The 27,730-nt window shown below is 39.5% G+C and overlaps 1 protein-coding gene across 9 annotated transcripts in view; it reads right to left on the reverse strand.

The window, feature by feature from the left end:
* Nucleotides 1-9,567: 9,567 nt before the first annotated feature.
* Nucleotides 9,568-27,730, reverse strand: part of DNM3 (dynamin 3) — a 591,572-nt gene continuing 573,409 nt past the window's right edge. For 2 of the 9 annotated variants that reach the window (XR_014293317.1, XR_014293319.1), the window contains 3 exons: nt 13,290-13,367; nt 10,818-10,921; nt 9,568-9,745 (listed from right to left, as the gene is read on the reverse strand). Coding sequence is in view for 6 of the 9 variants with exons in the window: in XM_082612947.1 (XP_082469073.1) it covers nt 10,900-10,921; nt 13,290-13,367 (100 nt within the window). In the remaining 3 variants the exon portion in view is untranslated. Of the gene's footprint in view, nt 9,746-10,817; nt 10,922-13,289; nt 13,368-18,135; nt 19,069-27,730 lie in introns of those variants that run through there. The other 7 variants (XM_082612946.1, XM_082612948.1, XM_082612952.1 and 4 more) reach the window with 5 other exon arrangements.

Genomic DNA, 27,730 nt, shown 5'->3' on the forward strand with positions numbered 1-27,730 from the left:
GTACCTGAGATGGTACACCCAAGCTAAGGGGTTCCATGTGTAGTATCTGAAGGACATTGGTTCAGAATTCTGGGCATTATCTAGAAGGTTACTGAGAACAGAATCCAGTGCTTTTGTGTTTGGAATTCTTTGTACAGAATTGGTTGCCTCACAACCAGGCTATAGTGGAATTAGATCACAGAAGGATAACTGAAATAACCAAAATGGTAGGAATCAGAGGGAAAGGAAGCTGGCCTATGAAAACGAATTAGAGAATAGAACACCACAGCCTGGAAGGAAGCCTCGAAAGAGATACAGTCATTTCTATAAAACTATTAAGGGTGAAAGTGGATGTTATTTGCCTACCAAATCATGACTTATAGGAGGAGACACCCTTTGAAATTTGAACAGAGCAAATTTAAGACAAATGAAAAAATAATTTTATACACTGTCTGCATATAAGTCTAAGAAGTTTTACAAGCCAGGGATATAAATGGGTTCCAAAAAGTTTTGGGAAAAAACACACATAAAAAAGCCATAACTGTCTTGTAAGAAAGTGTTAAGGGACTTCCCTGGTGGTCCAGTGGTTAAGAATCTGCCTTCCAATGCAGGGGATGTGAGTTCGATCCCTGGTCTTGGAACTAAGATCCCACATGCTGAGGGGCAACTAAGCCTGCGTGCTTTAGAGTCCACGTGCCACAACTAGAGAGAAGCCTGCATGCCGCAACTAAGACCCAGCACAGCCAAACAAACAAATAAATAAATGTTAAGAAATCCCAAGCCTTTAGGTGTTGCTACCTGAAGAATGATGAGGCTCACTGATGGCATGCTTGTCTGGGTTGCTGCTGGCATAGGGATGCAGGCCTACTTAACAATTGGTATGACCTAATGTGACAGTTCTTGGGAAAGTTACCTATCACTTAAGTATAGTAATCCAGTCAGTCTTTTAAATTTAAACCACACTGCAAATAGGATATTAATGATCTAACTTTCCAGAGAGTACTATGGTGTGTGTATGTGGGCAGGTGGGGGAGGGCAGGGAAGGGGAGAGGGCTAGGGTAGCTTTGGAACTAAAATCCCAACTTGTCAAATACTTGTCTGTATAAGAAGATGTACCCCTTCCTCCCAGCTCTGTTTCTTGTCACCCTAAGTTATAAGGAAGGCTGGAGGGTGGTGGTGGCAATTGAGAGCAAGGAGGGAGGAATGGGAAGGCAGTTTTGCCCATCTTTCCAAAATGGTGCCAGGGATTGTAGTTGAGATGGAAGGATGAAGGACAGGTAGAGCCACGAGGCAGCAAGTGTGCTTGATTTTTTGGCGTGATGCATGACTGGCATGCGGCTAGAATGCGGTGCAGGGATCTGAGTGTCACCACACCACAGTGGTTCTGTGTGGCAATCAAATCGGTGTCAGGGTTATGCCTGTATGCTGTGTCAGTACTATAAACTTTTGAGTGTGCTTTTGGCCAGCTGGCTTAAATTATGGATGTGAGAATCACATTGAGCATGTTCAAGGAAGCATATGGAGCCATCATTTACATCTTTAAGCCAAAGGCTCAAGGTCAAGAAAAACAAAAACAAGCCAGCAGAGGGCATCAGTCACACAGTTTTACAATATTTCAAACCCTTCGAATGCGGGAAAACAGGACTGGACACAGTGCCATCTTGTGGAAGTTATTGATGTTCCCTTTTACAAAGAAATTCAATGTGTCTTGAATTGCACCTAGGGCTAAAGGCTAACTGGTAGGCAGTCGCTTTTAATGCTTTATCAAGCCTCTCATCATCCCCTTTGTCCCTTATTCTCTTCCCCCAACATCTATTTATTAAAAAATGTATTGTCCACCTAGGACCACCTCTACTCACTTCTACCATTTGCATTTTATGATGTTTAGCCTCAGAAATTTATTCATTCAACAAATACTTACTGAACATTAACTACATGACAGATACTGTTTGTCCTGCGTGCGTGAGATACACCTACAAGTAAAAGGGACAAACTTCCTTGACCTAATGGAGCTTACATTCTAGCAGGAGGAGAGAGACAATAAACATAAGCAGAAGGTAACAAATGCTATTGAAAAAAGAAGAAAAAAGTAGCAATGGTATTCAGTAAGGGGGACAGGGTAGGTCTTATGGAAAAGGTAACATTTAACCAAAGATTGAAAGGAGGTGAGGGAATTATCCAGGTTCTCAGGGGAAGGGAGTTCCAGGCTGAGGGAAGAGCTGCTGCAAAGGCCCTGGCAGAAGACTGCATGGCATGTTTGGGGAATAGCCAGGAGTGGCCAAGGTGGGGTGATAAAGGAGAGCAGAAGAGGAGGCCAGAGAGGGAAAGTGGGAGGCTGGGTCACCTAGACATTGTAGGCTATTAAAAGGACTCTGGCTTTTACTCTGAGATGGGAAACACTGGAGGGTCTTGGAGAAAAAGAGGGACATGATCTGACATACATTTTAACAGGCTCATTCTGGTTGCTGTGGGGAAGAGTAGAGCAGAAATAAGCATTAGGAGGCTCTGATATTAATCCAAACAGGGGATGACAGTGCCTCAGAGCAGAGTGATAGCAGAGGAAGTGGTGAAAAATAGTCACATTCTAGATATAACTTGAAAGTAGAGTCAAGGTCTTCCTGACATATTAGATGTAGGGTATGGATGCAAGAGAAGAATCGTAAGTGACTCTTACAGTTTGGGGCCTGAACAAATTGAAAGATGGAGATGCCATCAATTGAGATGGGGGCCAAGGGGATATGGATAAAGATTTGGGGGAGGAGGATCAGGAATTCAGTTTGGGGCATGTAGGGTATGAAATGTAGACATCCAAGCTGAAATGTTGAGTAGGGAGTTGGAGATATGAGTTTGGGTTTTAGGAGCAATATATGGGATTGAGATATAAATTTAAGACTTGTTGGTATATAAATGGCATTTAATGCTATGTGACTGGATGACATCACCAAGGAAGTTTATATATACAGAGGACTAAGAAATCCAAAGTAAAAGGTTGGAGAGAAGAATAAGCAAAAAGATTTGGAAAGCACAGCCACTGAGACAGGAGGAAAACCAAGAGTTTAGAGTCCTGGAAACCAAGTGCAGATGACTCAAGGAAGAAGGGGTGATCAACTGTAATCAGATCAAAATCTGAAAAATCAAGAAAGCAAGGACTGAGCATTGACCATCGGATTTAGCAAGGAGGAGGTGATTGGTGTCCCTTAAAAGAACATTGTTTTTGTGGAGTTGTGGGAATAAAAACCTATATGAAGTGGATTTAAGAGAGAATAAGAGAAGAGAAATTGGAGCAGCAAGTACAGGCAACTTTCTGGAAGTTTTACATCAAAGGGGAAACAGGAAATAGGACAGAAACTGAAAGGGGAGGTGAGGGCAAGAAACCTTTTTGTTTTTAGGATAGGGGAAATGACAGCATGTTTGTATACCGACGGAAATGAAAGAGTAGAAAGTAATAGTTGATGTGAGAAAGGGAAGAATTAATTGCTGGGGCAATATTCTTGAGCAGGTGAGAGGTAATGGGATCTATTGCACAAGTGGAGGGACTGGCTTTAGGATGGGAAGGGATAGTTGATCTATGGTAACATAGTGGGAAGGCAGAGAATATAGATACAGATGCTGGTAAGTGGGTAGATGGTTAGTGGATAAATGAGGTGATGGGAGTCTTTGGAAATTCTTTTCTGATTGCTTCAATTTTCTCAGGGAAGTAGGAGGCAAAGAATCAGCTGAGATGTGAGAGTAAGGGGGAAGTGATGAAGTGAGGAGGTATGAAACAGTTCAGGACATTGGGAGAGTGAATGAACTAGGGATGCCTAGTATAATTGCCCAGCAGTAGTAAGGGCTCTCTTGAGAATGGTAGTCATGAATTTAAAGTGAAGCTTGGTTGTGTGTGGGTGTGTGTGTATTTTCCTAACCATGTACAGCTACATGAGTGCAAACTAGAGTAGACGGAGAGTTGAATTTACCCAGGGTGGTGATTAATCAGATTGAGAGAAGGGCAAGGGAGAACGGTAGCTATGCATGGGCCTGATTATAATGGTTGACCGTGGAATTTAAGTTGGGTAAGAAGGAGCGTGAACCTCAAGAAGGGTGAAGGACAGGGAGGTGAGGGACAGGGCAAAGGTCAATGGATTGGAGGTTCAAGGGGTTTGAAAGACAGGAAGTAAAGGTCAGAGAATAGATAAAGACAAGGTTATGACTTTGGGAGTGAGCAGCTGAGGTAGGGTGGAGGGCAACGTCTTTGGAGGAGTGAAGTCCAAGGAAATGAGAAGTGAGATGGGGGGCGGTGTTGGAAGGAATACCTACACTTAGGTAGAAATCCCCAAGAATTAAGACAAGAGGGGTACTGGAAAGAATGACAGGGAAACAGGAGCTAAAATCATCAAGAAATAAGAGAGAATGAACTGGAGATTGGTAGCTAAGTGCAACAATGAGGGGTGTGTGCTATAATCTGGTACATGAGGTCCAAAGCTGAAGGTTTCATGGAGGAGGAAGGAAGAATGGTCTGAAAGCAAAAATGAAAAACAAGTATACCTACCCCACATGAGGCTCAGCGGTACAAGGGCTGTGGGAGACAAGCACCCCCTTTGGAGAAGGCCGCCCGGAAAGCAGTACGCTTAGAGCTGTCCTGTTAGAGAAAGAAGGTGACGGACACATCCAGAGGACAGGTTGAAGATTTAGGGGAAGTTTACTGATCATGGGCAGCGAATTATAGAGGGTACAGGGTAAAGGTTTCAGAAGTTGGAGAGGTGGGGGAGAAGAGCATGGAATAGATATGTACTCCAATCTCCATACAGGACAGCAACCCAGCAGTCTAGGGCTTTTTGGCAGACTGACCTAGGCTGGGGTAAAGAGCTATGTAAGTCCCGGCGGGTTCAAGGCAGATGATGAGAATGTGAGTGTTGGTGGGTAGGGCTGAGGAGATTTCTGGGGGCCTCCTTTTTACCTCAGAGGAGGTGTGGTCTTAGTGTGCAGGCACCCTCGTGTCATCACGAACATGTTTTTTATTGTTCCCTAATGGAGTTCATGTGCTGATTCTCTGGGTAATGGACATATTGACAAGAGCCTTGTGGGGCTCATGACTAATTTCCTGAGAACCATGCAAACTTCCAACAGTGGGGCAGTGCCATTTGTAGTGTTCTAGAAAGTTGGATTCTGGGGAAAGTGATCAGAGCTGAAGTGAGAGCCAGGGTTTGACCAAGTTCCTGGGAACCATCAGGCCTGAGGAGGGACGCTCCTCTGACCACTGAGAGGGCTCTGGCGAGCTCAGCTGCAGGCGAGAGGTAGAGTAGAAACAGCTGAAGTTCTGTAGGAGTGAGCTAGCTTAGACCATGCCACTGCTTTTGGTGTCTTTCTTCTTTTACAACTCACAGGTGCAGTTAAAGTTGGCTTGTTTACCTTGGGAACAGTGGCAATCACTAGCCAAATCAAAACACCATTTTCTTCCCAGATCTATTACTGTGATTAACAGGAGGACTCCCCAGAGATAAGGCAGTCTGTTTCCCAACAGCCCAACATTTGCTCGGCACCTGGGGCCTGGCAACTCCACGGTACTGGTGCCTCCTCGCACCATCAGGTGCCACAGGGCTAAGAGTGCCAGAGGAAGGAGCTTAGAAAGGCAAATGGCCTTTTCTGTCACCATCCAGTGCCAATTGGCACCTGGGTTTCAAATGACACCCAGGATCAGCCTGAGTGAGGTCTTGTGCCCTAAACAGACTAGCTCTCCAATCTCTTGACCATACCTTTGCTGGGGTGTTGGAGCCCATTGATTTTACCAGTGCTGAGGTCGAGGGATACTGTCCCCTTGGGCCCCTGAGAGAGCTGGCTTGAGGAGTTGCTTCTGCTTTCTCAAGCTCCGCTGGCACACGGCTCACGCTCCAGGACGGCCCCGTGGCCTTGTGCAGGGCCCAGGGAACATTTGGACTCTGGTCGGTGAGAACACCGTGGGCCTCCCACTCTTTCTAAATTGCAGAATAAACAGATCTTTAGGCCCCAGCAGCTATTGTGTATGAGGCTGAGAGTATTTTTGCCTTTAAAAGAGAAAAAAGCAGCAAGCAGAGGTAAGTATCTCCTTGGCTCTAACTGAAATACAGCCACAGAGAGGAGGACTGGGGGAAGAAAAGCTAGCCCTTAATAATCCAAAAGACTAAAAAAAAAAAAAAAAAAAACCCCAAAGAATCTGAAAGGCTAGTTTTTCCACTGCGTTATATGGAGCTTCAAAAAATATCCTCTGTTAGTCTGTTAGCAGCTGTTTTGAGAGGGAGGACCCACTTCAGTGACTTCTCTGTTACTGTCTTGAGGATCCTAAAGTTGCTTTGGCTCCTGGCGGCCAGAGGCTAAGGCTTTCTTTATTCTCTGCCTGCTCATGGCTCATGTTCAAGAGGATCACTGAAGATGTGGACTGCAGTGAGAATCAAAACCTGATATAAAGTATTGTAAAATGTGACTAGATTAAGAACACTTCGAGAGTAGCAGTTTATAGTCTTGACTCATCCAACAACCTGCCATCCGATCTTAAATGTTGACAGTATTGCAATTCGATAGAAACTTGTAGTATTAAAAAAACAAACAAAAATAGGTATATATTATGGTAGTGGAGGCAGCTGGTATGTCTCTTTAAATGGGGGACATACAGTGGTGTGGTAGCATAAGCTCCATTTGATTTATTCAGATATAGACTCTGTAGTATTATAAAGGGTATAGAAGTTTTTTTTTTTCTTTTTCAGCAATCTTTTCTTTCTGTGGATAAGGTTCATGTCTTTAAGATTGACTCACAGCTGTGAAGACTGTGAATCTCATGGAACTGGACTAAAGATTCCAACATCCATTTTCTGAGTTTTTTTTAAAGGATCATACTTAGTACTGAGTTATAAAACAGACGTTGGCAAGTACAGTCTTTTTCAAACTCTGGGATAAGAGTACTGAAGGGTACAGGATCTGAACCCACCGAAGGTATCCATGTTTGTACATGAACAGCTGAGGTTATTTCCTTATCCCCTCTTGGATTTCAACTTCTAGGATGTTTGTTGAAACACCCTTCAGTGTATATGTGGCTCCCAAGGCTTACAGACATTTATTTAACAGTGGAACTCCCCAAGGAAAGCATGGGACGTTTTGTTTATTTTTTCCTACCTTTAGTTCTCTTTTCTCCATCTCCTAGGTGTCCTGGGTGTTTCTAGCCGGAGACTGGGGCATTCTCATTCCCCTCACTGCATCCAGTGGGAGACTGCTACAGGGTATCTTCTAAATCAAAAGACTTTTTGTTAGAAGCCAAAGCAAAGTTAACAGACTACTTCACTTTCAATAGCACTATGTCTTTCTCAACCAACACTTATGTGATTCAGAAACTTATACTATTCCATTAGAAATGAAAAGTTTGGTTTCTGACTGGCTGAAATGAGCTCTATTGTTCCCTTCTTTGTCAGAGGTCAAAATCACCACATTCTGGAATGTTAGCAGGCTTTGGGTCAAGCAGATAATCTGGTTCTAGGACTCAAATAACTGCTTCAGCATGGAAGTCGGTAACAGTTCTCCCTGGAAAAAAGGACCCAAATTTTCTCCTGTCATAGCTTATATTGGAATTGCTTATTTAGCTATTTTGTCAGCTACTTTTATCCTGTTTCTTCTCTGGTGTTCCCAGTAACTAGGATATTCTTATGAATTCAAGAAATGTTTGATGCATAAATAAAGGGATGAGAATACTTAAGAAATATTATGTTTACTAAAGATATAATGGTTTGTTTCTCCCAAAGATCCTGAGACAGTACAGTTCAACTATACTTCTTCAGCTCTCTATCCAATATTGAGGGTGGAGGTGGGAGAGCTGAGGAAGGGGATGTTATGAAACACAGAAACACTATGAGCAGTAAATATGAACAAACCTCAGCATAGTTTCATTTTACTCCAGGCTTCTTCCTTCCCCCTCCCATTCGAAGAGGAGGCCCCCTTTCTTCTCGCCTATCGAATGTGAGGAAGGGGCCGTACCTAGTTGTTGAGGAGACCGAGTAAGATTGCCAGGGAATCATTTCATTCTTCCATGACTCGAGCCTTACGTTCTCATGGTCATCAGGTCAGTCTAAGTTTTAAACATCTAAATGGTGTAACACTGCACATAAAAATAAGTTCAAGTTTAAGACAAAGTGGAAAAGTACCAAACACTTAAAAAAGATGAATTGGCAAAAACCTTCCTGTTGACAACCTCTGTTTGTATTTGCGGAGGTGGTGTGATATAATCCAGGAAAACTGGGTCTGTTGGGATGAGCATGCTATCAGATGAGAAAGCTACCCGATAAGAATACTGATTTAGAGGAATTAAATGCCTGGACTGAAGGTGAAGGGAAGGGCAACAAACTGCGTGCTGTGTGATATTTTGCGTCAATTCAGCCGCCTCCAGGTAAACTTGAGCTTCTGTTGATCCCCAGCTTTTGCGCCTTTGAATTTCCTTAGTCACAAGCGCTTCTAACTCGCAGTCATTGAACTTGAGATGCAAGTACACACCAACGTAATGTGCCATATGAAAGTTTTCACCTGAGAAATAAACTGCTTTTGCATTTTGGGGAGGAGAACGTAGTCCTTAAAAAAGATTTTTACAGCCCAGAGAAAGGGCATTGGTAGTGAGGGTCCCCCACTGTTGAACTAAGGTTCCTGCCTACATCTCCAGCGCTGCCTCTCTTTGCCAGGGCTTGTCTAAGTCAGCCAGGAAGTGAGTGGACCACCAAGTCCTGATCAACAGTACTTTACTTTCCTGTCCTATAGTTTTTTTCTTCATATGCTAAAGTGAGGCACATTCAGAAGTGATCTCATCCAAGATGAGATCCTTTAAAATTTTAATTTAGACCAAGTAAATCTTCAAAAAGAAAACTCTGAATTAAATCTCAAACCTTTAGGGAGCCTTCAGATCACATATTTGGCAGGATGGACTACATTACCTTAATAATAAACATTTTATTTGGATAAATCTTTGGGATTTGTTTTTAATGATAGTTTAGAATTTCAGTGTTGGAATTACCATTCGAGGATTAAAGTATAAAAAAAGTTACCTTTTCCCCAAAACTCATAAAGATTCTATTCTTCCAGTACTTTACTGACATCATTAAGAATCTTCTCAAGGTGGCAACATTTCCTTGTCTTGTACTTTTATTCAAATGATGTGTTTTTTCCCCTGAATCTGCCAAATGGAAACTATGAGATTGATGTGTTTCAGACCGACAATTTCTCCCATAATCATACATATTTTATCTCCTAGAAAAATAATGAAAATAGAAAAAAGGTCTTGGTGTAATCATAATTATTAATGGGATTCCTGGGGGCAGAGTGAAATTATTCAGTCCTCTGTGTCTTTTCTAGACACCCAGGATTTTTACTTGTTTCACTCTTCTATTGGACAGACATTTCAACTGAAGAGAGATTATTTTTCTCCACCAAATAGCATCCCAAATCACAATGCATTAAGAACTTAAAATCAATCATTTTCAAATTAAGCACCTTAAAAGGTCAAATTATGTAGTTTTCACCTTACGTGGTTTTAGTTGAAACGAACTCCTATTTTAACTCGGATCTTCTTTAGAAAAAGAAACAGAACACATTTCATTTTTTATATAGAATAAACTTTGTTTTTATTATAGACATGGATCAAAAATAAAAGTTTTTATGTACATATGACATATAGTGCAAATGAAAGGCTTTTAAATACCAAGTATAGACATATTGTTGGAAATAAAAGGAGATGAATGATGGGGGTTAGGATGGTCGTCCGGGAACTGCAGGAGGGGGTCGCCTAGTGAAAACAAAACAGAAAACAAAACAAAATAAAACAAAAGAAAGAGAAAAACACAGATGCAGAGGAAGAAAACAATGTTTAAATTAGAAAATAAATCCAAATAAGAGCATGCATAAATATCCCACAAAAATCAAACTCAAATCAGACAGAAAACATGCAGACATGCAGGGGAAATGAGAGAATATCACATGGCATAGTGAGCAGTTCCTAGGATGTTTCCTGGCTTCCAGCCATGTGCTAGGTATGAGCCATTTGAGCCCACTCCAAAACCTTGTTATTTTGTACCACGGAATGATAAATCCATGCAATCATATTCAGGAGAACTGGGAACAGTACAAGAGCCGCATACCTTTATAACTTGAGTATGTTTCCCAACCCTGATTTTGTGACATTCGGTTATTTCCAAAGATTTCAGTAAATGTTGTGAAATCTCCATAGGGGGAGAGGGAGTTGATATAGAAATATGACAGGTGAGATTTCTTTAAGATGAGGGAAAGTAGAAGGCGGCAAGGGATCAAATGAGCAATGTAATCACAATGCAGAAAATATCTGGGGTCGATCTTGGAGAAAAGGACTTGTAAATAAGAATTTCCTTCAGGTGAAATCCTGATGTGATAGCCTTTCCAGGCCCAGGCAAACTATGAGGCTATGTCTGTTCCATGGTGACCCCAAAGACTTTGGGTAAGGTTTCCCTCTGTCTTAGAGTTAGGTGCAACTGAAGTTCCTATTTATTCTGAACCAGGTCCAGGGTAAATGAAATTTGGTTTGCTGGCCCTTTCTCTGTATCCCTAGCCTGGCTTGCATCTTGTCAGGCCCACTGGTGGTGAAAGAAGGATCCAGAGTTTTGCTTTGTTTTGACAACAGCCTCTCGCTGGATGATGGGCTGCTAGGGAAGATACAGTAAATGCTACATGGCAATGGACAGCTCTGTAAGTAGGAAAACAGCAGGCCCAGTGAAGCTTTCCCACGGGTTTCCAGCAGAAGTCTACATTTAATTTCCTCTTTCTAACCCAACTGGTAATGAGCTCAACATTACAGCAAGCCATAGAACAGCAAGTTAGTTCAGTACCCTGCTCCCTGTGGGACTTCTTTTTGGCTACTCATCCAGGTGTTCAACAACATACTCACTTCCATCTTACTTCTGTAACACTTCAGTGAGTGGAGCAATGAAGTCTACAAGAAAACAAAAGCAAAAACAAAAGCAAACTTCTGTTTCATCTTCTATGAGATGTAAATGGAGCCATACTGACTGGGCTATTTCTGAGCAGCAGTAAAAAACGACCTTACCTTCCCCAAAGTCCAAGACCAATTTTTCTTTGGTCCAGCTTAAGCTGGCTGAACGTAAGGAGGCCTCCTATCCATTTAAATGATGAAGAACTTGTTATTGGTCTGTAACCTTTCAACTGCAGGGGGCGGGTGGCGGGGGGTCTGCAAGCCTTTAGCTTTAGAGATCCAGGTAATGGTTATGCCTGGTGTTTTCATGAAGAAAGTGTAATTAAATTCCTGTCAGGCTCAATGAGATTTATCACCTGCCCAGCAAACAGAAACTATTTTTGAGTTCTGAAGGGGCTTTAGAACACTTTAATTACCTCAGCAGGGTGGGGAGGTGAGCCATTAAACTGAACAGCAAGTCCACAGTGCTAAAGGGACATTTTGTCAGCATATGCCAAAGCACTTTTCTGTTTGAGTTAGTTTGGTGTTCTAGTCTAGAAACAGGATCAGAAACTTTATGTCTTGGAATATGTTTCATGGACAGCTAGAATGTGTGCTTCAAACAGCAGAGTGACATCTATCCCCTTAGCTCTTTTCTTTCCCTCTGCACTCATCCTGTATCTAACTTTCCTCTCGTTGCCAAAAAAGCATTGTTGGTGACGACACCATACACTGGCTCAGAGTTACTTCTATTATGGGTCTTGGCAGTTTGGGTTTTTACTATTTCTTTTCCAGAATTTTCCATATTACTTAACACAGTGCTGAAGTGCTTGAAGGTCATGTGCTGAAAATATTGGGGCTTTTTATATGAAGGGCTACAAAGTTACCTTATACCATTGCCACTTCTAACACAAAACTTGAAGTATTGAGTTTGGAACACTGAGTTGGGATACTGAGTTGCTAACACATATTAAAGCTCATCATACTAGCATCCACCATACAAGCAAATTCTACCTACTCAAGATTATAACTTCAGGTTATACCTCCTTAAGCTTTCTTAAAAACAACTTCGGAGAATCGTTTGGCTGAAACAGGAAGGTAAGGTGGTAGGAAAAGCTGTGCGTGGAACATGGGCATAATTCATATATAAAAGTCTCCATTATTAAGAAGAATGATGAATTACACACATTCTCTTGGATCTACCTCAGTGCTGCAAGCTGTTCCTAGGGTGACATTCCTCTGGCAAGAGCCCTGGGAAGGCCTTCCTTATAATTTTTTTCTTTTCTGTTACAATCTCACAAAATATTCCCTGCTTGTTTTCTTTGCCCATCACTCAGATAACTTAATATCCCAGAGCAGTTGGTGAGCCTGAAGGCTTGGGAAAGTGAGACAAGAAAGGCAGTAAGAATAAGCGTTCTCAATGCTTTTCTGCTGACCTTCACTTTTAAGTCAGCCTAGATCCCCCCCTTTAGAAGAATACAATGGAGGTAATGTAATTAATTTAAAGGAGCTCTTTTTTTGGCAAGTGAGAGAGAAAAGGTAATACTGAAAGTGATCTGAGTCCTCCACAATGCCCCCCTAGGACTCATTGCATGTCTGTCTCTATCTGCTTTCATGCCCCCTGTTCCTATGTGACCTACCTCCTTGGATCTCCCCAAGCATCAGAGCTCCAGGAGGATGGTCCTAAGCTGGGAGCTCCAGTTGCCATGACATTTGATCTTATCACCCAACTGTGTGTTAGTGACAGTCTGTACTGGGACAATCTCACTCAATGCCTTTCCCCTCTGGCCTAAAGCCACTAAAGCAGTGTTTCCTAAGGCATGTACCTCAGAACGCTAGTCCTGTGAGATGCTCTATGAACAAAGCATTGATGGTCAAATAAATCTGAGAAACATGGAGACACTAGCCCTGCCATCTGATATTAAAGCTTCTATAGTCTTCCAGTAAAGAAACATCTAATTTTTAGTCATCATTTCCCAAGTATAGTCAATCAAGAAATCCTTGGTGTATGTCTGTGTAAAACTTATTAAAATCTCACGGAATGGACTTTGGGAAACTTCAAATTAAGGTTGTAGTTTTAGCCAACATCTCTTGCATGTACTCCAAGTATAAGTCTGCCTCAGTGTGAAAGAACACCAAGAAATGGTCTTAAAAGTGGCAATGCCAGGTGTGTGATGAAATTAGTACTTCTCAGTATGAAATTTAAAGGTTTCAGCTGAAAAACAAGAATCTTGAAAACTAATTGAGCAGATACTTACATTGATGTCAGAACTATTTTTAAAATAAAAATGGAAATTTGCCAGATAGTTACAATAAGGTCCTTTGGTTTTGGTAATTTCTACCAGGAACTATTCTGAATACAGAATCATGCGGTAAGACACACACTCACAGCACAGTGCACAGCATGATTCGCATCCTGACTCTTTCTTCCATTAAAAAGCTTCCTTTGAAGGCACTGATGGCTCCACTCATGGAAGGTGTATAGACATGAGAAAGAAATCACAACAGAAAGTGTGAATTAGCCCAACAGTCTTTCCAATTCATCTTTTCACAAAGAGCATACCCTGAACACAAAGGGAAAGTAAACCAACATTTCTCCCCTCCCACTCCCTTCTTGTCTCCTGCTTTTAGATGGCACAATCTGAGTCTATGTATGTTGATAAGTGACCTATCATCAAAACTCTTGTAACAAGGAATCTTTCTCTATTCTCTGGAAACTCAGGATAAGGACGTGTGTAAGACTGAACACTCTTCTGTTCTCTTAATATTGGGGAAGCTGAAAGGGGTAACTTCTCCCCTCAACGCCGAATGAATAAACAGTGGAGGCCAACTGTTGAGTCAGGAACTTAATTACTTTCTGTCAGAAATGCCTTCTGTAGACCTACCATTTGGGCAGAGTATTCTTCATCCTTCTGTTTCCTAGCTTTTCGGGATCACTTCCTTTTCAGTAGCAAAATGTCACGGTGCTTCTTGGCAAGTGTCACTTTGTATCCTCCGGCTCCCTAAGGTTTGTGTTCTTCTTTAACTTAGTACAACAATGACTTCAAATCAGGAATAAAATGTTTCCCACTCTCCTGCCTTTGATTTGTCCAATTTGCTCCCTTTAAAAATCTCATCCTTCCCCAAATTAATGACAGTAACGCCAAATGCTATCATTCTCCACATTGGTACCAACAGGATCGAAAGAGTTATAAATATTTACAAGTCTCAGATCTTACTGATAAGCATAGACATGACTCAAATATATACAAGAATGAGGAAGGGGGGAGTCCTTCAAATGTTATCATTTATTTCAGGTTCAGAAATACAGCTTCACATTTTCACAATAGGTACACATGACCTTCAAGAATGATACAGGCTTTAGGAACTTGCTTCAAAAATTCCATTCACAGAGTCCATCCATATGTCAGCATTAAGAAAGCCTGAAAGTGCCAAAAAGACAGGGGAAAGTACTCTGGCTCCAATTAATTAAAGAATCAACAGAGAAGGCAAGATTTTGCTTCTGTACACTGCTTCTTAATATAAAAAAGCAAAAGAGGAGTTTGATTCAGAAAAGGGAGAGAAAAGAAACACACAGGCAAGCAAAACAAAGGTTGTACATGTGAAATTAAACACAAATCAAGTAATGGTGGAATTTCTGATTGGAAGGAATCATTTTTAGCAAATTGGCAACATACAATGCAAGAGATTAGACAGAGTAATTTTATCGTAATTAAAAAAACATTACATTAAGGAATTTGAGGGTAAAAATTAAAAAGGAATGAAGGCTTGAGCTGAGCCATGTGTGAAACCCCAGACCAGAGAGGTGAAAAGTCTCACCAATATACCAGTATGAGCAGGTCTTAAGACAAACAGGAGACTCTTCCTTGAGTTTCCTCTCTCTTGCTCTCATACATACATACATTCTTACACATATATACAAATAGCAATGCATATACTACATATGCTTCAAAATACTCTTAAAATTTCACCATACAGAGCACCACATAATGTTAAACATACCAACTAGACAGGATGACTGAAGGTTCTAGAAGACACATTTGAGCTTTTAAGAAAGGAATGAGGGATCTAGTGAACCAATAACTGTTTCTTAGAAACCATCTAGCTTCATTCACATTAAACTGTGAGCTCACAGCTTGCAGTCCTCTTAGTGAAATGATATAAAACTCATGGCTTGAGTCTCAAATATTATCTTCTTTCATCGAGTTCCATAGTTTAGAGACCTACTATTTAAGCTTTATTCTTAATGTTAAGGAGATTCCTGTCCATTTCAAATAATTACATTGTTTGACAAATGAAAAATGTTAACCTGAAAAACTGGATGGATGACCTGCCTCTGAGGTGTTACATAACTTCTTCCCTGCGTTTTAAGCAAACTTACTCAGAAAATCCACTACTTGTATCATACTGCTGTATCCCTCTATTTTTATTTTTTGACAGTTACTGTAGAGAAAGAAAATGACTATGTAGACAAACTTAGCTTTTTAAGATTCACCTCAGCAATCTAAGAATAATTTATATTTCTAATCAGAGATCTTAAAGGTAGGTTTCCAGATCTTACACTTACTATGAGCTAGCTATATTGGCAAAGATAATTTCTTCTTCGATAGCAATGCTGTGAATTTAGATGCAAATGCCTGTAGATGTTATTCTACCATGTTGTCATGGAAGTTCTGAGCCTTGTGCCTCTCAGAATGAATGTAATCTGGAGAAAATTTTGTACACCTCATGTATGTTATAAGAAATCAACCACTTTTATCACATATTATGGCGAATACTCTAAAGCTAACTCTTGTATTAGCACAGTTTAAAAAATATATTCATACCCACACATACACACATGTATAACTATTTACACACAAACATATACATATATATACAATACACACACAATCACACTCATGCTCATGGCATTTTAACAAGTGATTTTTAAAGCTACTTACCCACAGGGGCACAAAATACATGTACTTACACAAATTTACTATGTATATACTGTATACACAGGGACACATGCTTAGAAAATATGTGTGTACACAGAAAACATCAACATTTATCACATACTGGTATTAGGTCCCATTTCATATTTGAGAATTATGGCTACAGTCTATTCTAAAAAGTCATAAAATGAATCTATATGACTACTCTTTAATTCTAAGGTCAGAAGGCTTATAGTTATATCACAGGAACTTGGTTTTATTATAATGTTTTAGAATAGAGTGAGTTTGTATCTGAACAAGTAGGCAATTTGCTAACTAAACAGACCCTACTGCTCTTCTATGTTACAAAACACAGCTAAAAGCAATATTCAGAGGAGTAATCTTGGTAGATGATTTCTGGAAATTCAATATATCTGTTCTAAATCAATACTATTTCAATCATCTGTCCACAATTGAGTAAATGGCTATTCCAGTTAGTCAATAAGCATGCAAGAATTAGCATGTGACAATAAAATAGATTTACCCATCAAATAAACATATAAAGTTTACTTTTCCAGATCCTAAAAACATTGTATGTTTTATTATACTAGACATGATGGAGCTACATCTGTTGTGTAGACAACATCAGAGCAATCAGGATGAAGTTACACAAAAGATCTGAAGTGTGTGGGAAATACTTAGAAAGCTCATTAAGCGACATTCCCATCTTAAGGCCTGATATGAACGCTGTACTTCACACTCCGCACATCCTAGAGCTTCTGACTTCATTTACATTGACATCTCCTTTTAGCAGGATACAAACCCTTTGGGAAATGGGATTAATACTAATCATATGACACAGTACTGCAGTAAACTGAAAATATTCTCCAACATGACTGCTGAAATTCCAGGGGAGGCTGGGTTCTATTAGAAATAACTTAGAAGTAAAACAAAAATGTACACACAAGAAGAGACAATTGGGACAGTGAAACTGTGGGGTGATAATCTGAGAGCAAAAGCCAAAGGTGACAAATGCCATTGTTTATGATGCATAAAATCGGTGCAAAGAAACTTGGGAAAAAAATCTCCAGTTTTCTTTGACATGGTTTGTGCTGATCTAAGAACACATCAGTGGTTATCCACAACATCTTCCTTTAACCAAAGGAAATTTTTGAAATACAGCAAAACGCAAAACCACATACAGCACAAAGCCAAACCCTGAAGTATATAATCTGTTAGATGCCTATTTTAGAGAATTCAAAAGAAGGAGCAAAGGGGATCCTAAAAAAGAGGGAATTTTGTGAAAAGATCACTTTAGACTATTCATTTTACTATGGATGTTTACTTATTTCCACTTAGCTGCAACACTATTTTAAAAATACAGTATGTATTTTGCACATCTGTTCCATTCACAAAGAGTTAATTTTTTTCCATGAGAAAAAGAAAGATATGAGAAGATTTAGGGTGGTGATTTAGGGTGGTGTTCTTATACAATCACTTGCAATTTAAAAGTTGAAATGCCCTTTTTGTAAATCTTGTATTCTCTGATTTTTGCCTAAGTGGACTAGTTTTAACCCTTTAGAGTAAGTTCAAAACAATGCCATTCAACTTGGCAAGGTCTCTTTTTAATAATGGTTAAAAGTTTTACTTCATACTTTATGGGCATCTGCTTTGGGTATAAACTACACAGGAAATTAAAGTTAACATACAAATCATGTTTGCTGCTTTCAAAGGGAGGCATTTCAGTTGGTTAAACCTGATTTACTTCTGTAGAATATGAAATGGTGTCGTGGGACACAACTATGCAGTGAATACTTGGTCTGCTGTCTGGGAACAGTTAGCAGACAAAATTCCGGTTGGCTTCTGGCTGTTTCCTACATGCTAATCATCTAGTTCTAGGTAGTCCAAAAGTCAGCCTCAAGACTGAACTATTAACCCCCAGGCTAAGCTGCTCTTATAAATTGCAGAAATGTTAGAATTTGCCAATTTGCTTTAAATCTCGATGTCTTAATATTATTTTCTGGAATGACCTGGAAAGAGACTCTGAAGTTGTCCGACTGTAGGAGTGTGAGCTCTGCTCTCAAACTAGGGCATCTTTTCTTTCTATTCCAGGTCCCATTCTTTAAATATGGCTATCCCATAGTAAGGCTCAGGATTTATTAAGAAAGCCTAGAACAGATTAAAAAGTTACGGTAAACTGTTTTAAAGGTAGGCTAAATTTTTACATTAGGAAATTACATATTAGCATGGAAAGGGAGATATATTTTTGCACTAACTAACTAAATCAACTGGAATTAGTGTCGAAATATAATTAGCCATGCTTAAAATTAGATCAATATAAAAAATTAAATATTTTCCATGTCAGCCTTCACTGTAACTTGTGAGGAGGTAAGTATATACGTGAATAAAGAAATTACATTTGTACAGACCCTGCTAGAGATGTGATATTTTGCTTCTTCCTTGAACTCTGAAACTAGCCCAATTTACTAACTACCAAAAAACAAGCTTTAATTCACTGTTGAATATGCTTCTAGCTTGAAGCAAAACACATTGCCATGAGAAGCCCTCTAGAGCAAGCAATGCATTAACTTTTCCTTTGCAAACTACCTCATGCTTCTGGAAAAGTTTTATTTTTAAGGAATCCTAACTTTTAAAAAATCACTTCTTAGCAGTTTTATGAAATAAAGAGGACGGAGAGAGGATCTAAATAGCTAATCATGGCGTAGGCAGAAACATGTATAATAGACAACATAATTTCCGTCAGTCAAAACAGAATGTGGAAAAATAAATATGTATCATTTAGGTCTAAGCCCACCATCTCTTATCTCTTAGGAATTATATTGAATGGGCTATCTGGTAGGTAACCTGGGAAAATTGTCAAAGCAATTCCAAATATATGCCAGGGTAGGCCAATGGTCCACAAAGTAGCGGGCTGCTATACAATCTACTTTGGTTGATACAACAGATAAAGCCTCAAAGAGTCAGCAGTTTTCAAGAGTCAAACCCCAAAAGTTTGACATATCATGAGCAATGAAGGTGAGTGATGAATGCATTAGTAAAACTGGTTACTTGCCAATACTGATGTCCACACATGCGACTACTCATGATTTACTGCAACGGTTATCAAATATTTTGCTTTTGCATAATTCATTAGTAATTAACTGCCATGCCAGACACTTCATTTAGTCTAACAGGGAGGATTCTAGTGGACGGATTATAGTGGGACGAGTAGGTGATGGGGGTGGTCTCCGGCTAGAAAGAGAGAAAGAGACAGGTAAAGACACAAGTAGAATATCTAGCAGAAGGTTATCCCAAAGACACTGAGAAAGAGCCGTCACGCACATGCTCATGCACAGACAGGTCAGCAGGAGTGGCTACCATTTGTAATAATTTAATACTGTCACCTTTCATTCACGTAGCATTTTTTTTTAATGAGGTATTTTTTCATATCCAAATCTTGCTAAAAACTGAAGTCGTCCCTCCCAATACTAATAAAAATATTAAGTCATTTAAAAGCCATCTGAAATACACGGCATATTTCTCAGTCAACAGAGTATGAAGCGTACTGTTATGCCCACTCCAGGAACTAATAAGGTATTTAGGCCTCAGAGACTGATGGGGTTTGAATTTTTATTTCCCTTTAAGTAATATTCTTCCTATTTTTTCTCCCTGTCTGGATGTTAATTATCACTTCTCATTGTCTTTAGCAGTAGCTTTCTCCAATTTATTCTGTATCTTACTTCTAATTTGCTAAGCAGTAGGAAGTCAGAAAAATTAAGGTTTTTAAGAGTTCTCCACAATAAGTGTAAACAGGCTCAAGGTGAGTGCCTGAGTAAACTGCATGAGCTCTGGTTCCTATTTTGGGTCCTAAAGGTTTTATTCTTAGCAACAGTATTGCTCACTTTCTGGTTGGTAATGGTGTTTCTAATAGCCGAGGTTGCTGAATAAACTCCAGATAACGAAATATTACTATATCTGAGAATCTCAGCTTTACCAACTAATACTCTTTATGCCCTGAACCCATACATTTATTTCCTAAATGTATTAATAAGCTTTTTTGGGTGTATACTTGACTTTATATGTCATATCTCGGAGAGTAATGTTTATAGTCAACAAAATTCAACAAATTCTGCAAATTGAAACCTTTCTTCTTGATAAAACTCTCCCACTGATTTTTTTCAGAAAGAACCCTTCTGGAATTACAGTCATGTCATGAAATTTTCTTCTGTATTGGACACACTAAATTGATCAAATCAAATACTTTTTCTCAGGATGAAGGAGTGAAGTTAGAAAAGTTAAAGAAAATGGTTATGAAATGTTAAAAAATTACACAGCTATAAAATAAAATTAGATGGTCAAGGAAAGATCAAAGCAAAAGAGATATTGTTGATTAATGGTACAAATACTGACCACTTAAGCACAAACTCATAGATCTCAGTAGCGTTTCTTTTGCCTCCTGTACTTGAAAAATGTCCAGGAGGCTTGAGAGGAAAGGTTTCCTTGGGAAGGTGTATTCCAGTTTAACCTCTTATACTAAGTCTCATTACTAAGCAGGCACTCAGTTTTTGAAAGTGTAATTAGAGATACTTTATAGGCACAGCTATGAAACTAAACCAATCCCTATTAGCTCTTTAATTTGAGTAAACAAGTTAAGTCCTTTTCCTGCAGAAAGGCTACCTGCTACCATGACCACCTGAAATGTTTCGGTAATTTCCTGCTGGGAAAAATCCTCCTATAATTTCCTTTTCACTTATGACCATGCAAAAACACCTGCGCTTTGCTTTCACTAGCATACTGCTCATTTTCATTTGAAATGGCCATATTTGTTTTAACTTATGTCCTGGATTTGAACCTACATCATTTTCTCCTTTGATGTGAAGTTTCCAGAGGCCAGAGGTCATGTCCACTTGAGTTGTTTCATAGAGTGTTTAGCAGGGTGTTGCCTTCAATTATGTTCTCAATGTTCTTTTGTTTATCTGCTGGAACCTGCTATTCCTCCTGCAAGACTCACCTTGGTGAAGTCTTCTCTGACCTACCTTTCCCTATCTTGATGCTTCTGTAGAATCTCAACATATTTCTAGAATTAGGTTTATATGCTTATTGCAACTGATTAGAAATGGGCTGTGTCTTACTCATCTTCATTTTCTTGTGGTGTCTAGCTCAGGGCTTGTCATTCAGCCACTGAATGTTTGACAAAATGAATAAATGAAAGTTACTCCTAGAAGAAACAACTTATGAATACTTGTGATAACCACTGATCTTTACATTATATTAAGGGTTTTTTTTGTTTGTTTTTTTTAGTAAATCATTGCTCTTGCAAAAAAAAAAAAAAAGAAGTTACAATGGCATGTAGGATTTAGACTCTTGGAAACTCTACCTACAGGGTATTTGACTGCTCAGTTGTTCAGCAGATGTTTGGAATAAATAGTAAATCATAGGCTCTTCCTCAGGGAGTTTGACAATTAGTCACATAACCTATAGAAATATATTCTTAGCATTTAAGCAGTTACAGGAGGGGCAAGAGAGTTGGCCAGAATTTGAACTTGAAAAAGGGAAACTCTACCAGAGGCTTAATAATGGGATAGACTTAATTAGGGGATTTTATTTGAAAAAAGTGGATCTTAAACGACAATCGCAGTGAGGGGCAGAGCACAGTGTGGCATGGTGGGTTGGAAATTGTTTCATGCATGTGTGATAGCTTTGACCAAGGGTTGTAGCCAAGACAGAAAGGAATGCAAACTGAGTTCTCTTCTGATCCTTTTGTTCTTGGCTTAAATGTCATTCCTCAGGACTTCCTGACCATCCTATAGTTTCCAACCACCACTCCTCATGGCTTCATAGTTTTATGTATTTCATAGCACTTAACTCTGCCACTATGTATTTATTTACTAGATTATTGCCCGTGTCTTCCAGTAGATTGCAAATTTCTTGAGTGCAGAGACGACATAGTCTGTATTTATTATGTATATTCATCATTGTATAATGTGATTAGAAGGCAGTGAATAAATATTTATTAAATAGTAGACAAACAAATGAATGACTGAAAAGTACCTACACAAGGATGTTTAGCCAGGTTAAGAGTATAGACCAGGTCAAGGTGAGCGGGTCCAATGAGGCTAGAAATGCAATCTTTTGAGGCATTTGTCAGAGGTTTATATTTGAGGCAGCAAGTTTACACAGAAGTCAAAAGATGTGGATTCTAGCTCCAATTGCCAGTATGCATAATCATTAATCACTAAACTTCTCTAAGCCTCAGTTTTCTCATCTATGACACAGGAGACTCAGACTAGGTGATCTATAACATGCTCTCCAGTTATGCATTGCATGTATTATTTACTGAGCATGTACTATGTGGACTGTATTATGCTGCATAATTTTTAAAAACTCAAAACCTATTATTCATATGGAAGATGAATGGGATAAGAGAAGTATGCAAGTGGTTTTACTATAGCACCCCATTTAAGTGGAAAAAATGAGGCAAAATTTTGTAAGTCAGACTCTGAGAATATATTCTCAGAGCTTGAAAATACAATAATGTGGTCAAAGCAGGGGCAAATATGATTTTAACTGTGGCACATAAAATGTGAAAGTCATAAGAGAATGAAGGTCTATAATGGGGTTAAAGAAACTAGAAATTAAGTGATGAGGAGGAATGGAGGAGTTCAACGATGGACACAGAGAATAGAAAGACTGAAATACTCTGATGGAACAGCAACTTCTCATTAATCTCCACCCCAATCTTTGGACCATGCTGATGGGACACAACAAGGTCAACGGTAATGGGCAATTGCACATAGAAGGCAAGGCAGGAGACCAGAAAAACATAACTTTCTGCTATGTGCCAGATCTTTTGTTTGTCTTGTTTACCACTGTATCCCAGAACTCAGTGTCGCCTTTGGCTCATAATATTTTTTTCAAATAAATAAATCAGGAGAACCTATCCATTATGAGCACTTTTTAAAAAAAATTAATTTATTTATTTTTTGTTTTATTTATTTTGGCTGCATTGGGTCCTCGTTGCTGCGCGTGGTCTCTCCCTAGCTTCGGCGCGCAGGGGCCACTCCCCGCTGCGGTGCGCGGGCCTCTCACCGCGGCGGCTCCCCCCTGCTGCGGAGCTCAGGCTCCAGGCGCGCGGGCCTCAGCAGCCGTGGCACAGGGGCCCAGCAGCTATGGCTCGCGGGCCCCAGAGCGCAGGCCCAGCAGTTCTGGCGCACGGGCGCAGTTGCTCTGCAGCACGTGGGATCTTCCCGGACCAAGGCCGGAACCCGCGTCCCCTGCCTTTGCAGGCGGACTCCCAACCACTGCGCCACCAGGGAAGCCCCCCATTATGAGCACTTGAACGGAGTCCCTAAGTGACTAGGCACTGCACACCTGTATGGTGAATTAATGATTAAAAAAAGAAAGATAAAATTTCCATCATGTTCTCTTAAAATAATTATAACATCTTTAAAATATGCTTGGTTTCAGGTTAAAGTAACCCATATATGTATTGAGTAATTAAAAATCCTAGAGTCTGTCAACCCTTGACTGATGGTAATTACAACAGCTTGCTTAGGTAATTACAATAGCATAATTGGCCGTTATTGCAGGGAAAAAAAAACAACCCTAAAAAGTGTGTTCAAATGCTTCACTGTCTCGGTCTTAGAATGTTTAAGTAAAGATTACAGTGTTTTGGTGTTTTGTTTTTTTTAATGTGTCAGTGTCATAGATTACGAAAGTTTATGATTACTAACTTCACTATTTATATATAAAATAATTTTACTTATAAAAAAAGTCTGTCAACCCTACTGGAAGAAATGAGCATCATCTTATTTCTAAAACAATAACCCCCCAATAATTTCTATAGAAAGCAATTCAAGAGAAGCATTAAGTTGTTCAGTGTGAATTTTCTTAATAAGTAATGCTAAGATGTTTGCCAACTTCAACACCAGAAAAACATTTAAGGTTTACTGTTAAGGTTCATTTCATTGGTCTAGTTCCTAACCATTCAAAGAGTTTCCAAAGACAGTTTGTTTTGGGCCAAGCAGAGTTATTTGTTTTGTACCAAATTTTCCTCTGTTACTTTGTGCAGTCATGGGCTTCATTAACTTACCCATTATATTGCAATGGAGCATCTTGCATCACTTAGTGTTTATTGAAACACTGTTGTGTGTGGGCGGTTTATGGTTACTATAGCAAAGCTATGTTTCTGCTTCCAAATCTAAAGGGAAAGATGTAATACTTGAAGTTGCATTTGTAGCTGCAGGGATGGACCGTTTGCAGTATTTTGGACAATGACAAATTTTGTAAGAAAGTCAAACGGTCACTTAGGGTGGGAGGCATGGTGGGGAGGCAACTGGCTACACTGATAAGAGAGAAGAATGGTCAGCTGTCTTATTGTCTTGTTTGATTCTCTTCTAAGAATGGAAGAACTAAATTCTCATCTGCTCTTCTTTGGGTTAACTGGTTCTAGGTATTCATGATGGGAGACAGTCTTAACAGGGGTGCATCAGCATGGGGGTGAGGATGGAAGCTACCTTTCCTCTAGCTCCCTGCTTCCTGGTAATCAGCGTAACACTGATTACTGAAATGGCTTGGTCTTTCTGCCCCTGCCCTTATTCCTCTTCAAGATGGGAAGCGGGATTTATCTATCTGGAAAGTATGTGAGCCAGCCTGGGTCTATGTAGCTCAGGCTCTGTCCTTTCCTGTGCTTAAAACAAGATATCATGACTCCCAGGCCAGGATTCTTTCTGTTGGGCAGTTATGTTGGCATGTTCCTCAAACTGGACAGTGCATCAGAATTCCCCAGAGGACTTGTTAAAACACAGGTTTCTAGGTCCCACACAGAATTTTTAAAGGGGTGAGATATTTCTAGCAAATTCCCAGATTATGCTGATGCTGCTGGTCCTGGGATTGTGCTTTGAAAACTGTTCTAAGACATAATAAATGATTTTGTCCTTGCTTCATTAGCAATTCATTTCACTTGCCAGGTAAAGTAAAAGCAAAAAGAGAAAGTGCTGGAAAAAGATCTTAAGAAAGATGAAGAAATGGTTGTAGAAATACTTTGATACCTTTGGAAATTAGACTCAAGCATGGGTCAGTTTTAGGTTTATTTTATAAAGACAAAGATATTATGCTATGGTAGTTTTCTTGTTTGTCATCACCAGAAGAATAACTACTTGTTTAGGGAAGCTTGTATTTGCTCATGAAAATGGCAGTAGGTATAGAAACTAAGCACATCTAACCATGAATTCCAAACTCTCATCTTTGGAGAGGTTATGATTGAAATCCAACCTAGTTAGCTAGGTGGACCCAAATTTTAAAAAAAAAAGGAAAACCCTCAAAAAAATATTCAAAGATTGATACTTCTAGGGGAATGCTATCTGCCTAAGAGGATAGTTATTTGCATTAAAAAAGGATATGCAATAGGCTTCATTTATACCGTAAGTTCTACTCATTAGATATAGGTGAAGCTTTAAGATATAACTGTCTCAAAATTTAATTTACAGATAATTGCATTTAGGATCATGAGAGAGTTATACATCTCAGGTTTCTAGGAGCCATGAGAATCTAATACCAACTTGCACAACTTTTTAATCTTATTGATGAAACAGATCAAAAAAAAATGAAGGGTTTTCTCTACCTAAGCACAAGAAGTAAGGCACCTCCTTTCTGAGGGCTACATTGGATGAATTTCTTAGAAAACAAAAGAGAACAAAAGCAAAAACTGCTTCTGAGTCTTCTAAAATTGTGAAGAGCGCCTCCCACGGTGCACTCTGCTGCGTTTGGCTCTAGAGTGGCTCCAGGCAAAAATGGCTCTGGTGGCATCAGAATCAGTTGAGTTGGGAGATGCCCATAGTAGTTCCTTCCCAGGAACTGAAACACCTTGCTTCTCCACGACCCTCTTGAATTACTTAATCCTTGCATCATTTTTCAAAGTTTAAGGCATCTGAACAACGTTATAAACTTTCCTAAAACCTGAGATTACTCCTTACCCTGCCTGCAGCCTTCCACAGCACCTGCAGGGGGCAGTGTCCCAACCAGAAGTTCAAGAACATGAATGAGTGAACATCCCCAAGGATAAATCAGATAGGAGCACACCTCCCGGTGAAATGGAAAGGTAACTAACTATGACCCAGGGCTTCCTCTTGCTAATGTCTGCTCTAAGAGAACAGATTATAGGACACAGCATTTTAAATTTCAGCATTGTGTTGTTCTTTGCTTCTTGATTTGAGCATTTATTCAAAAAACAGGTTTTACACGTCTAAAAAATCTAAGGCTGATAAGTTCAGAAAAATGCTATAAACAGTCATGATTTTGTCCACATGGAAGATAATATTTTGTAATTTATTATCAAAAATACTATAGGATGCTATCCAGCATATTTTTGGCCTTTTAGCTTTAGTAACAGAATAAACCGATACTGTCCAAGAATAGTTTACAGTAGATGTTGGAAAGAACAGAGAACTTGGAGTCCATTTAAAGGATTCAAAAAATTCTCTAATATGATTCTTGCTACATTTTAGAGCCAGCATTTCTTTCCCCTGTGAAAATGAACCCACGATTTTATAATGTATGCTATTGGGAAAGTATGAATCAATTGACAGACAGACTTTGAAATAAGAACATAAGGAGAAAAACGGTCCACAGTTTTTATTTGATGATGCAAACATAGAATATACTGTATAACTTAGTCTCTGAGATAAGTGCTAATATAACCTACCTTGCCACACTTTCCTTACTTTATTTTAAATATCTGACTTGGATTTCACCCGTAAGGATGGTACTGATAAACCCACTTCTGTAGCTGCAGCAAAAAGGCAGCTTAAGGGATGATTTGCCCACATTAAATCTGCTCAGTTTATGAGCTGTAAAAAGAATTAGCCAGGCAAGGTTTTCAACAGAACAGAACAAGAGAGAAAGTGTGTTTAAATTGTTTCTTAAAATACACTAAATATTGGGCTAATTCTAAAAATAAACTTTGATTAAACACCAAACATCAACACATTTTGTTTTCTTTCATTACCTCAATAAGCCCTGTTTATGTGCTAGGTGCTGTATTAAGAGTTAGAGGTACAGAAATAAAGACAGTCACTGCCCAGGAGTTTCTACTTGAGCTGGGAAGAGAGACAAGTAAACAGTGTCCACAGCTGGGTAAGTGCTACGGCAGTATTATGCCTCAAGAGTTTCAGGGACACCTGGAGTCTTAGCCTGGGGATGGAAAGAGGTTGGAAGGACTTGAAGAAAACAAAACAAGTTGAGGGGACTGGCATTCCAGGAATAGGAGATAGTATGTATGAAGGGAAAAAAAGCTAGAAAAAGTACTGTCAGTTTGAGAAATCAAGTATTGTCTTATTCTTTAGCACAAGTGGCAAAATTACTTGTTTTGCTCCAAGTCCTAATTCATAAAACAAACAATTTTTGGAGGGCTTTTAGTTGTTTTAAAATATGATTCCTAAAAAGCATTACTTCTGAGATTAATTTTTATATTTTAGCTTCTGTACTGTATCACTGACGACAGATAAGTTGGGTAGAGAAAAAGACTAAAAGGTATGCAGAGAAGCAGAAGGTAAGAGGAATACAGTGATGAGAAAACTACATAGAGAGGGAGGATGTGGTTTTTAAAGAGATTTACACACACATGGCTACTGAAAGAAGTCAGGCAGTGTCCCCTCGGAAGACTTTCTTTCTCTCTGTCTCTCTCTCCCCCTCCTTCCCTTCCTCCCTTCTCTCTCCCTCTCTCTTTTTCAAGAAATGCCCAAAGAGATCTAAGAACTTACGGATGTAGAAACCTACTCCCATTGATGGTAGCTGGGGTAAAACTATTTCTAACCCTCTTCATCTTCTTCTGTCCTCTTCTCCCTGCCCTTCCCCTCACTCCCACCCCAGGCACCAGGGGAAGGGGTTGGCCAACTCAGACATTTGGGGGAAGGAG

This window comes from Mesoplodon mirus (genome assembly GCF_964341445.2).
Source record: "Mesoplodon mirus genome assembly, chromosome: 3".
Taxonomy (NCBI): Eukaryota; Metazoa; Chordata; class Mammalia; order Artiodactyla; family Ziphiidae; genus Mesoplodon; species Mesoplodon mirus.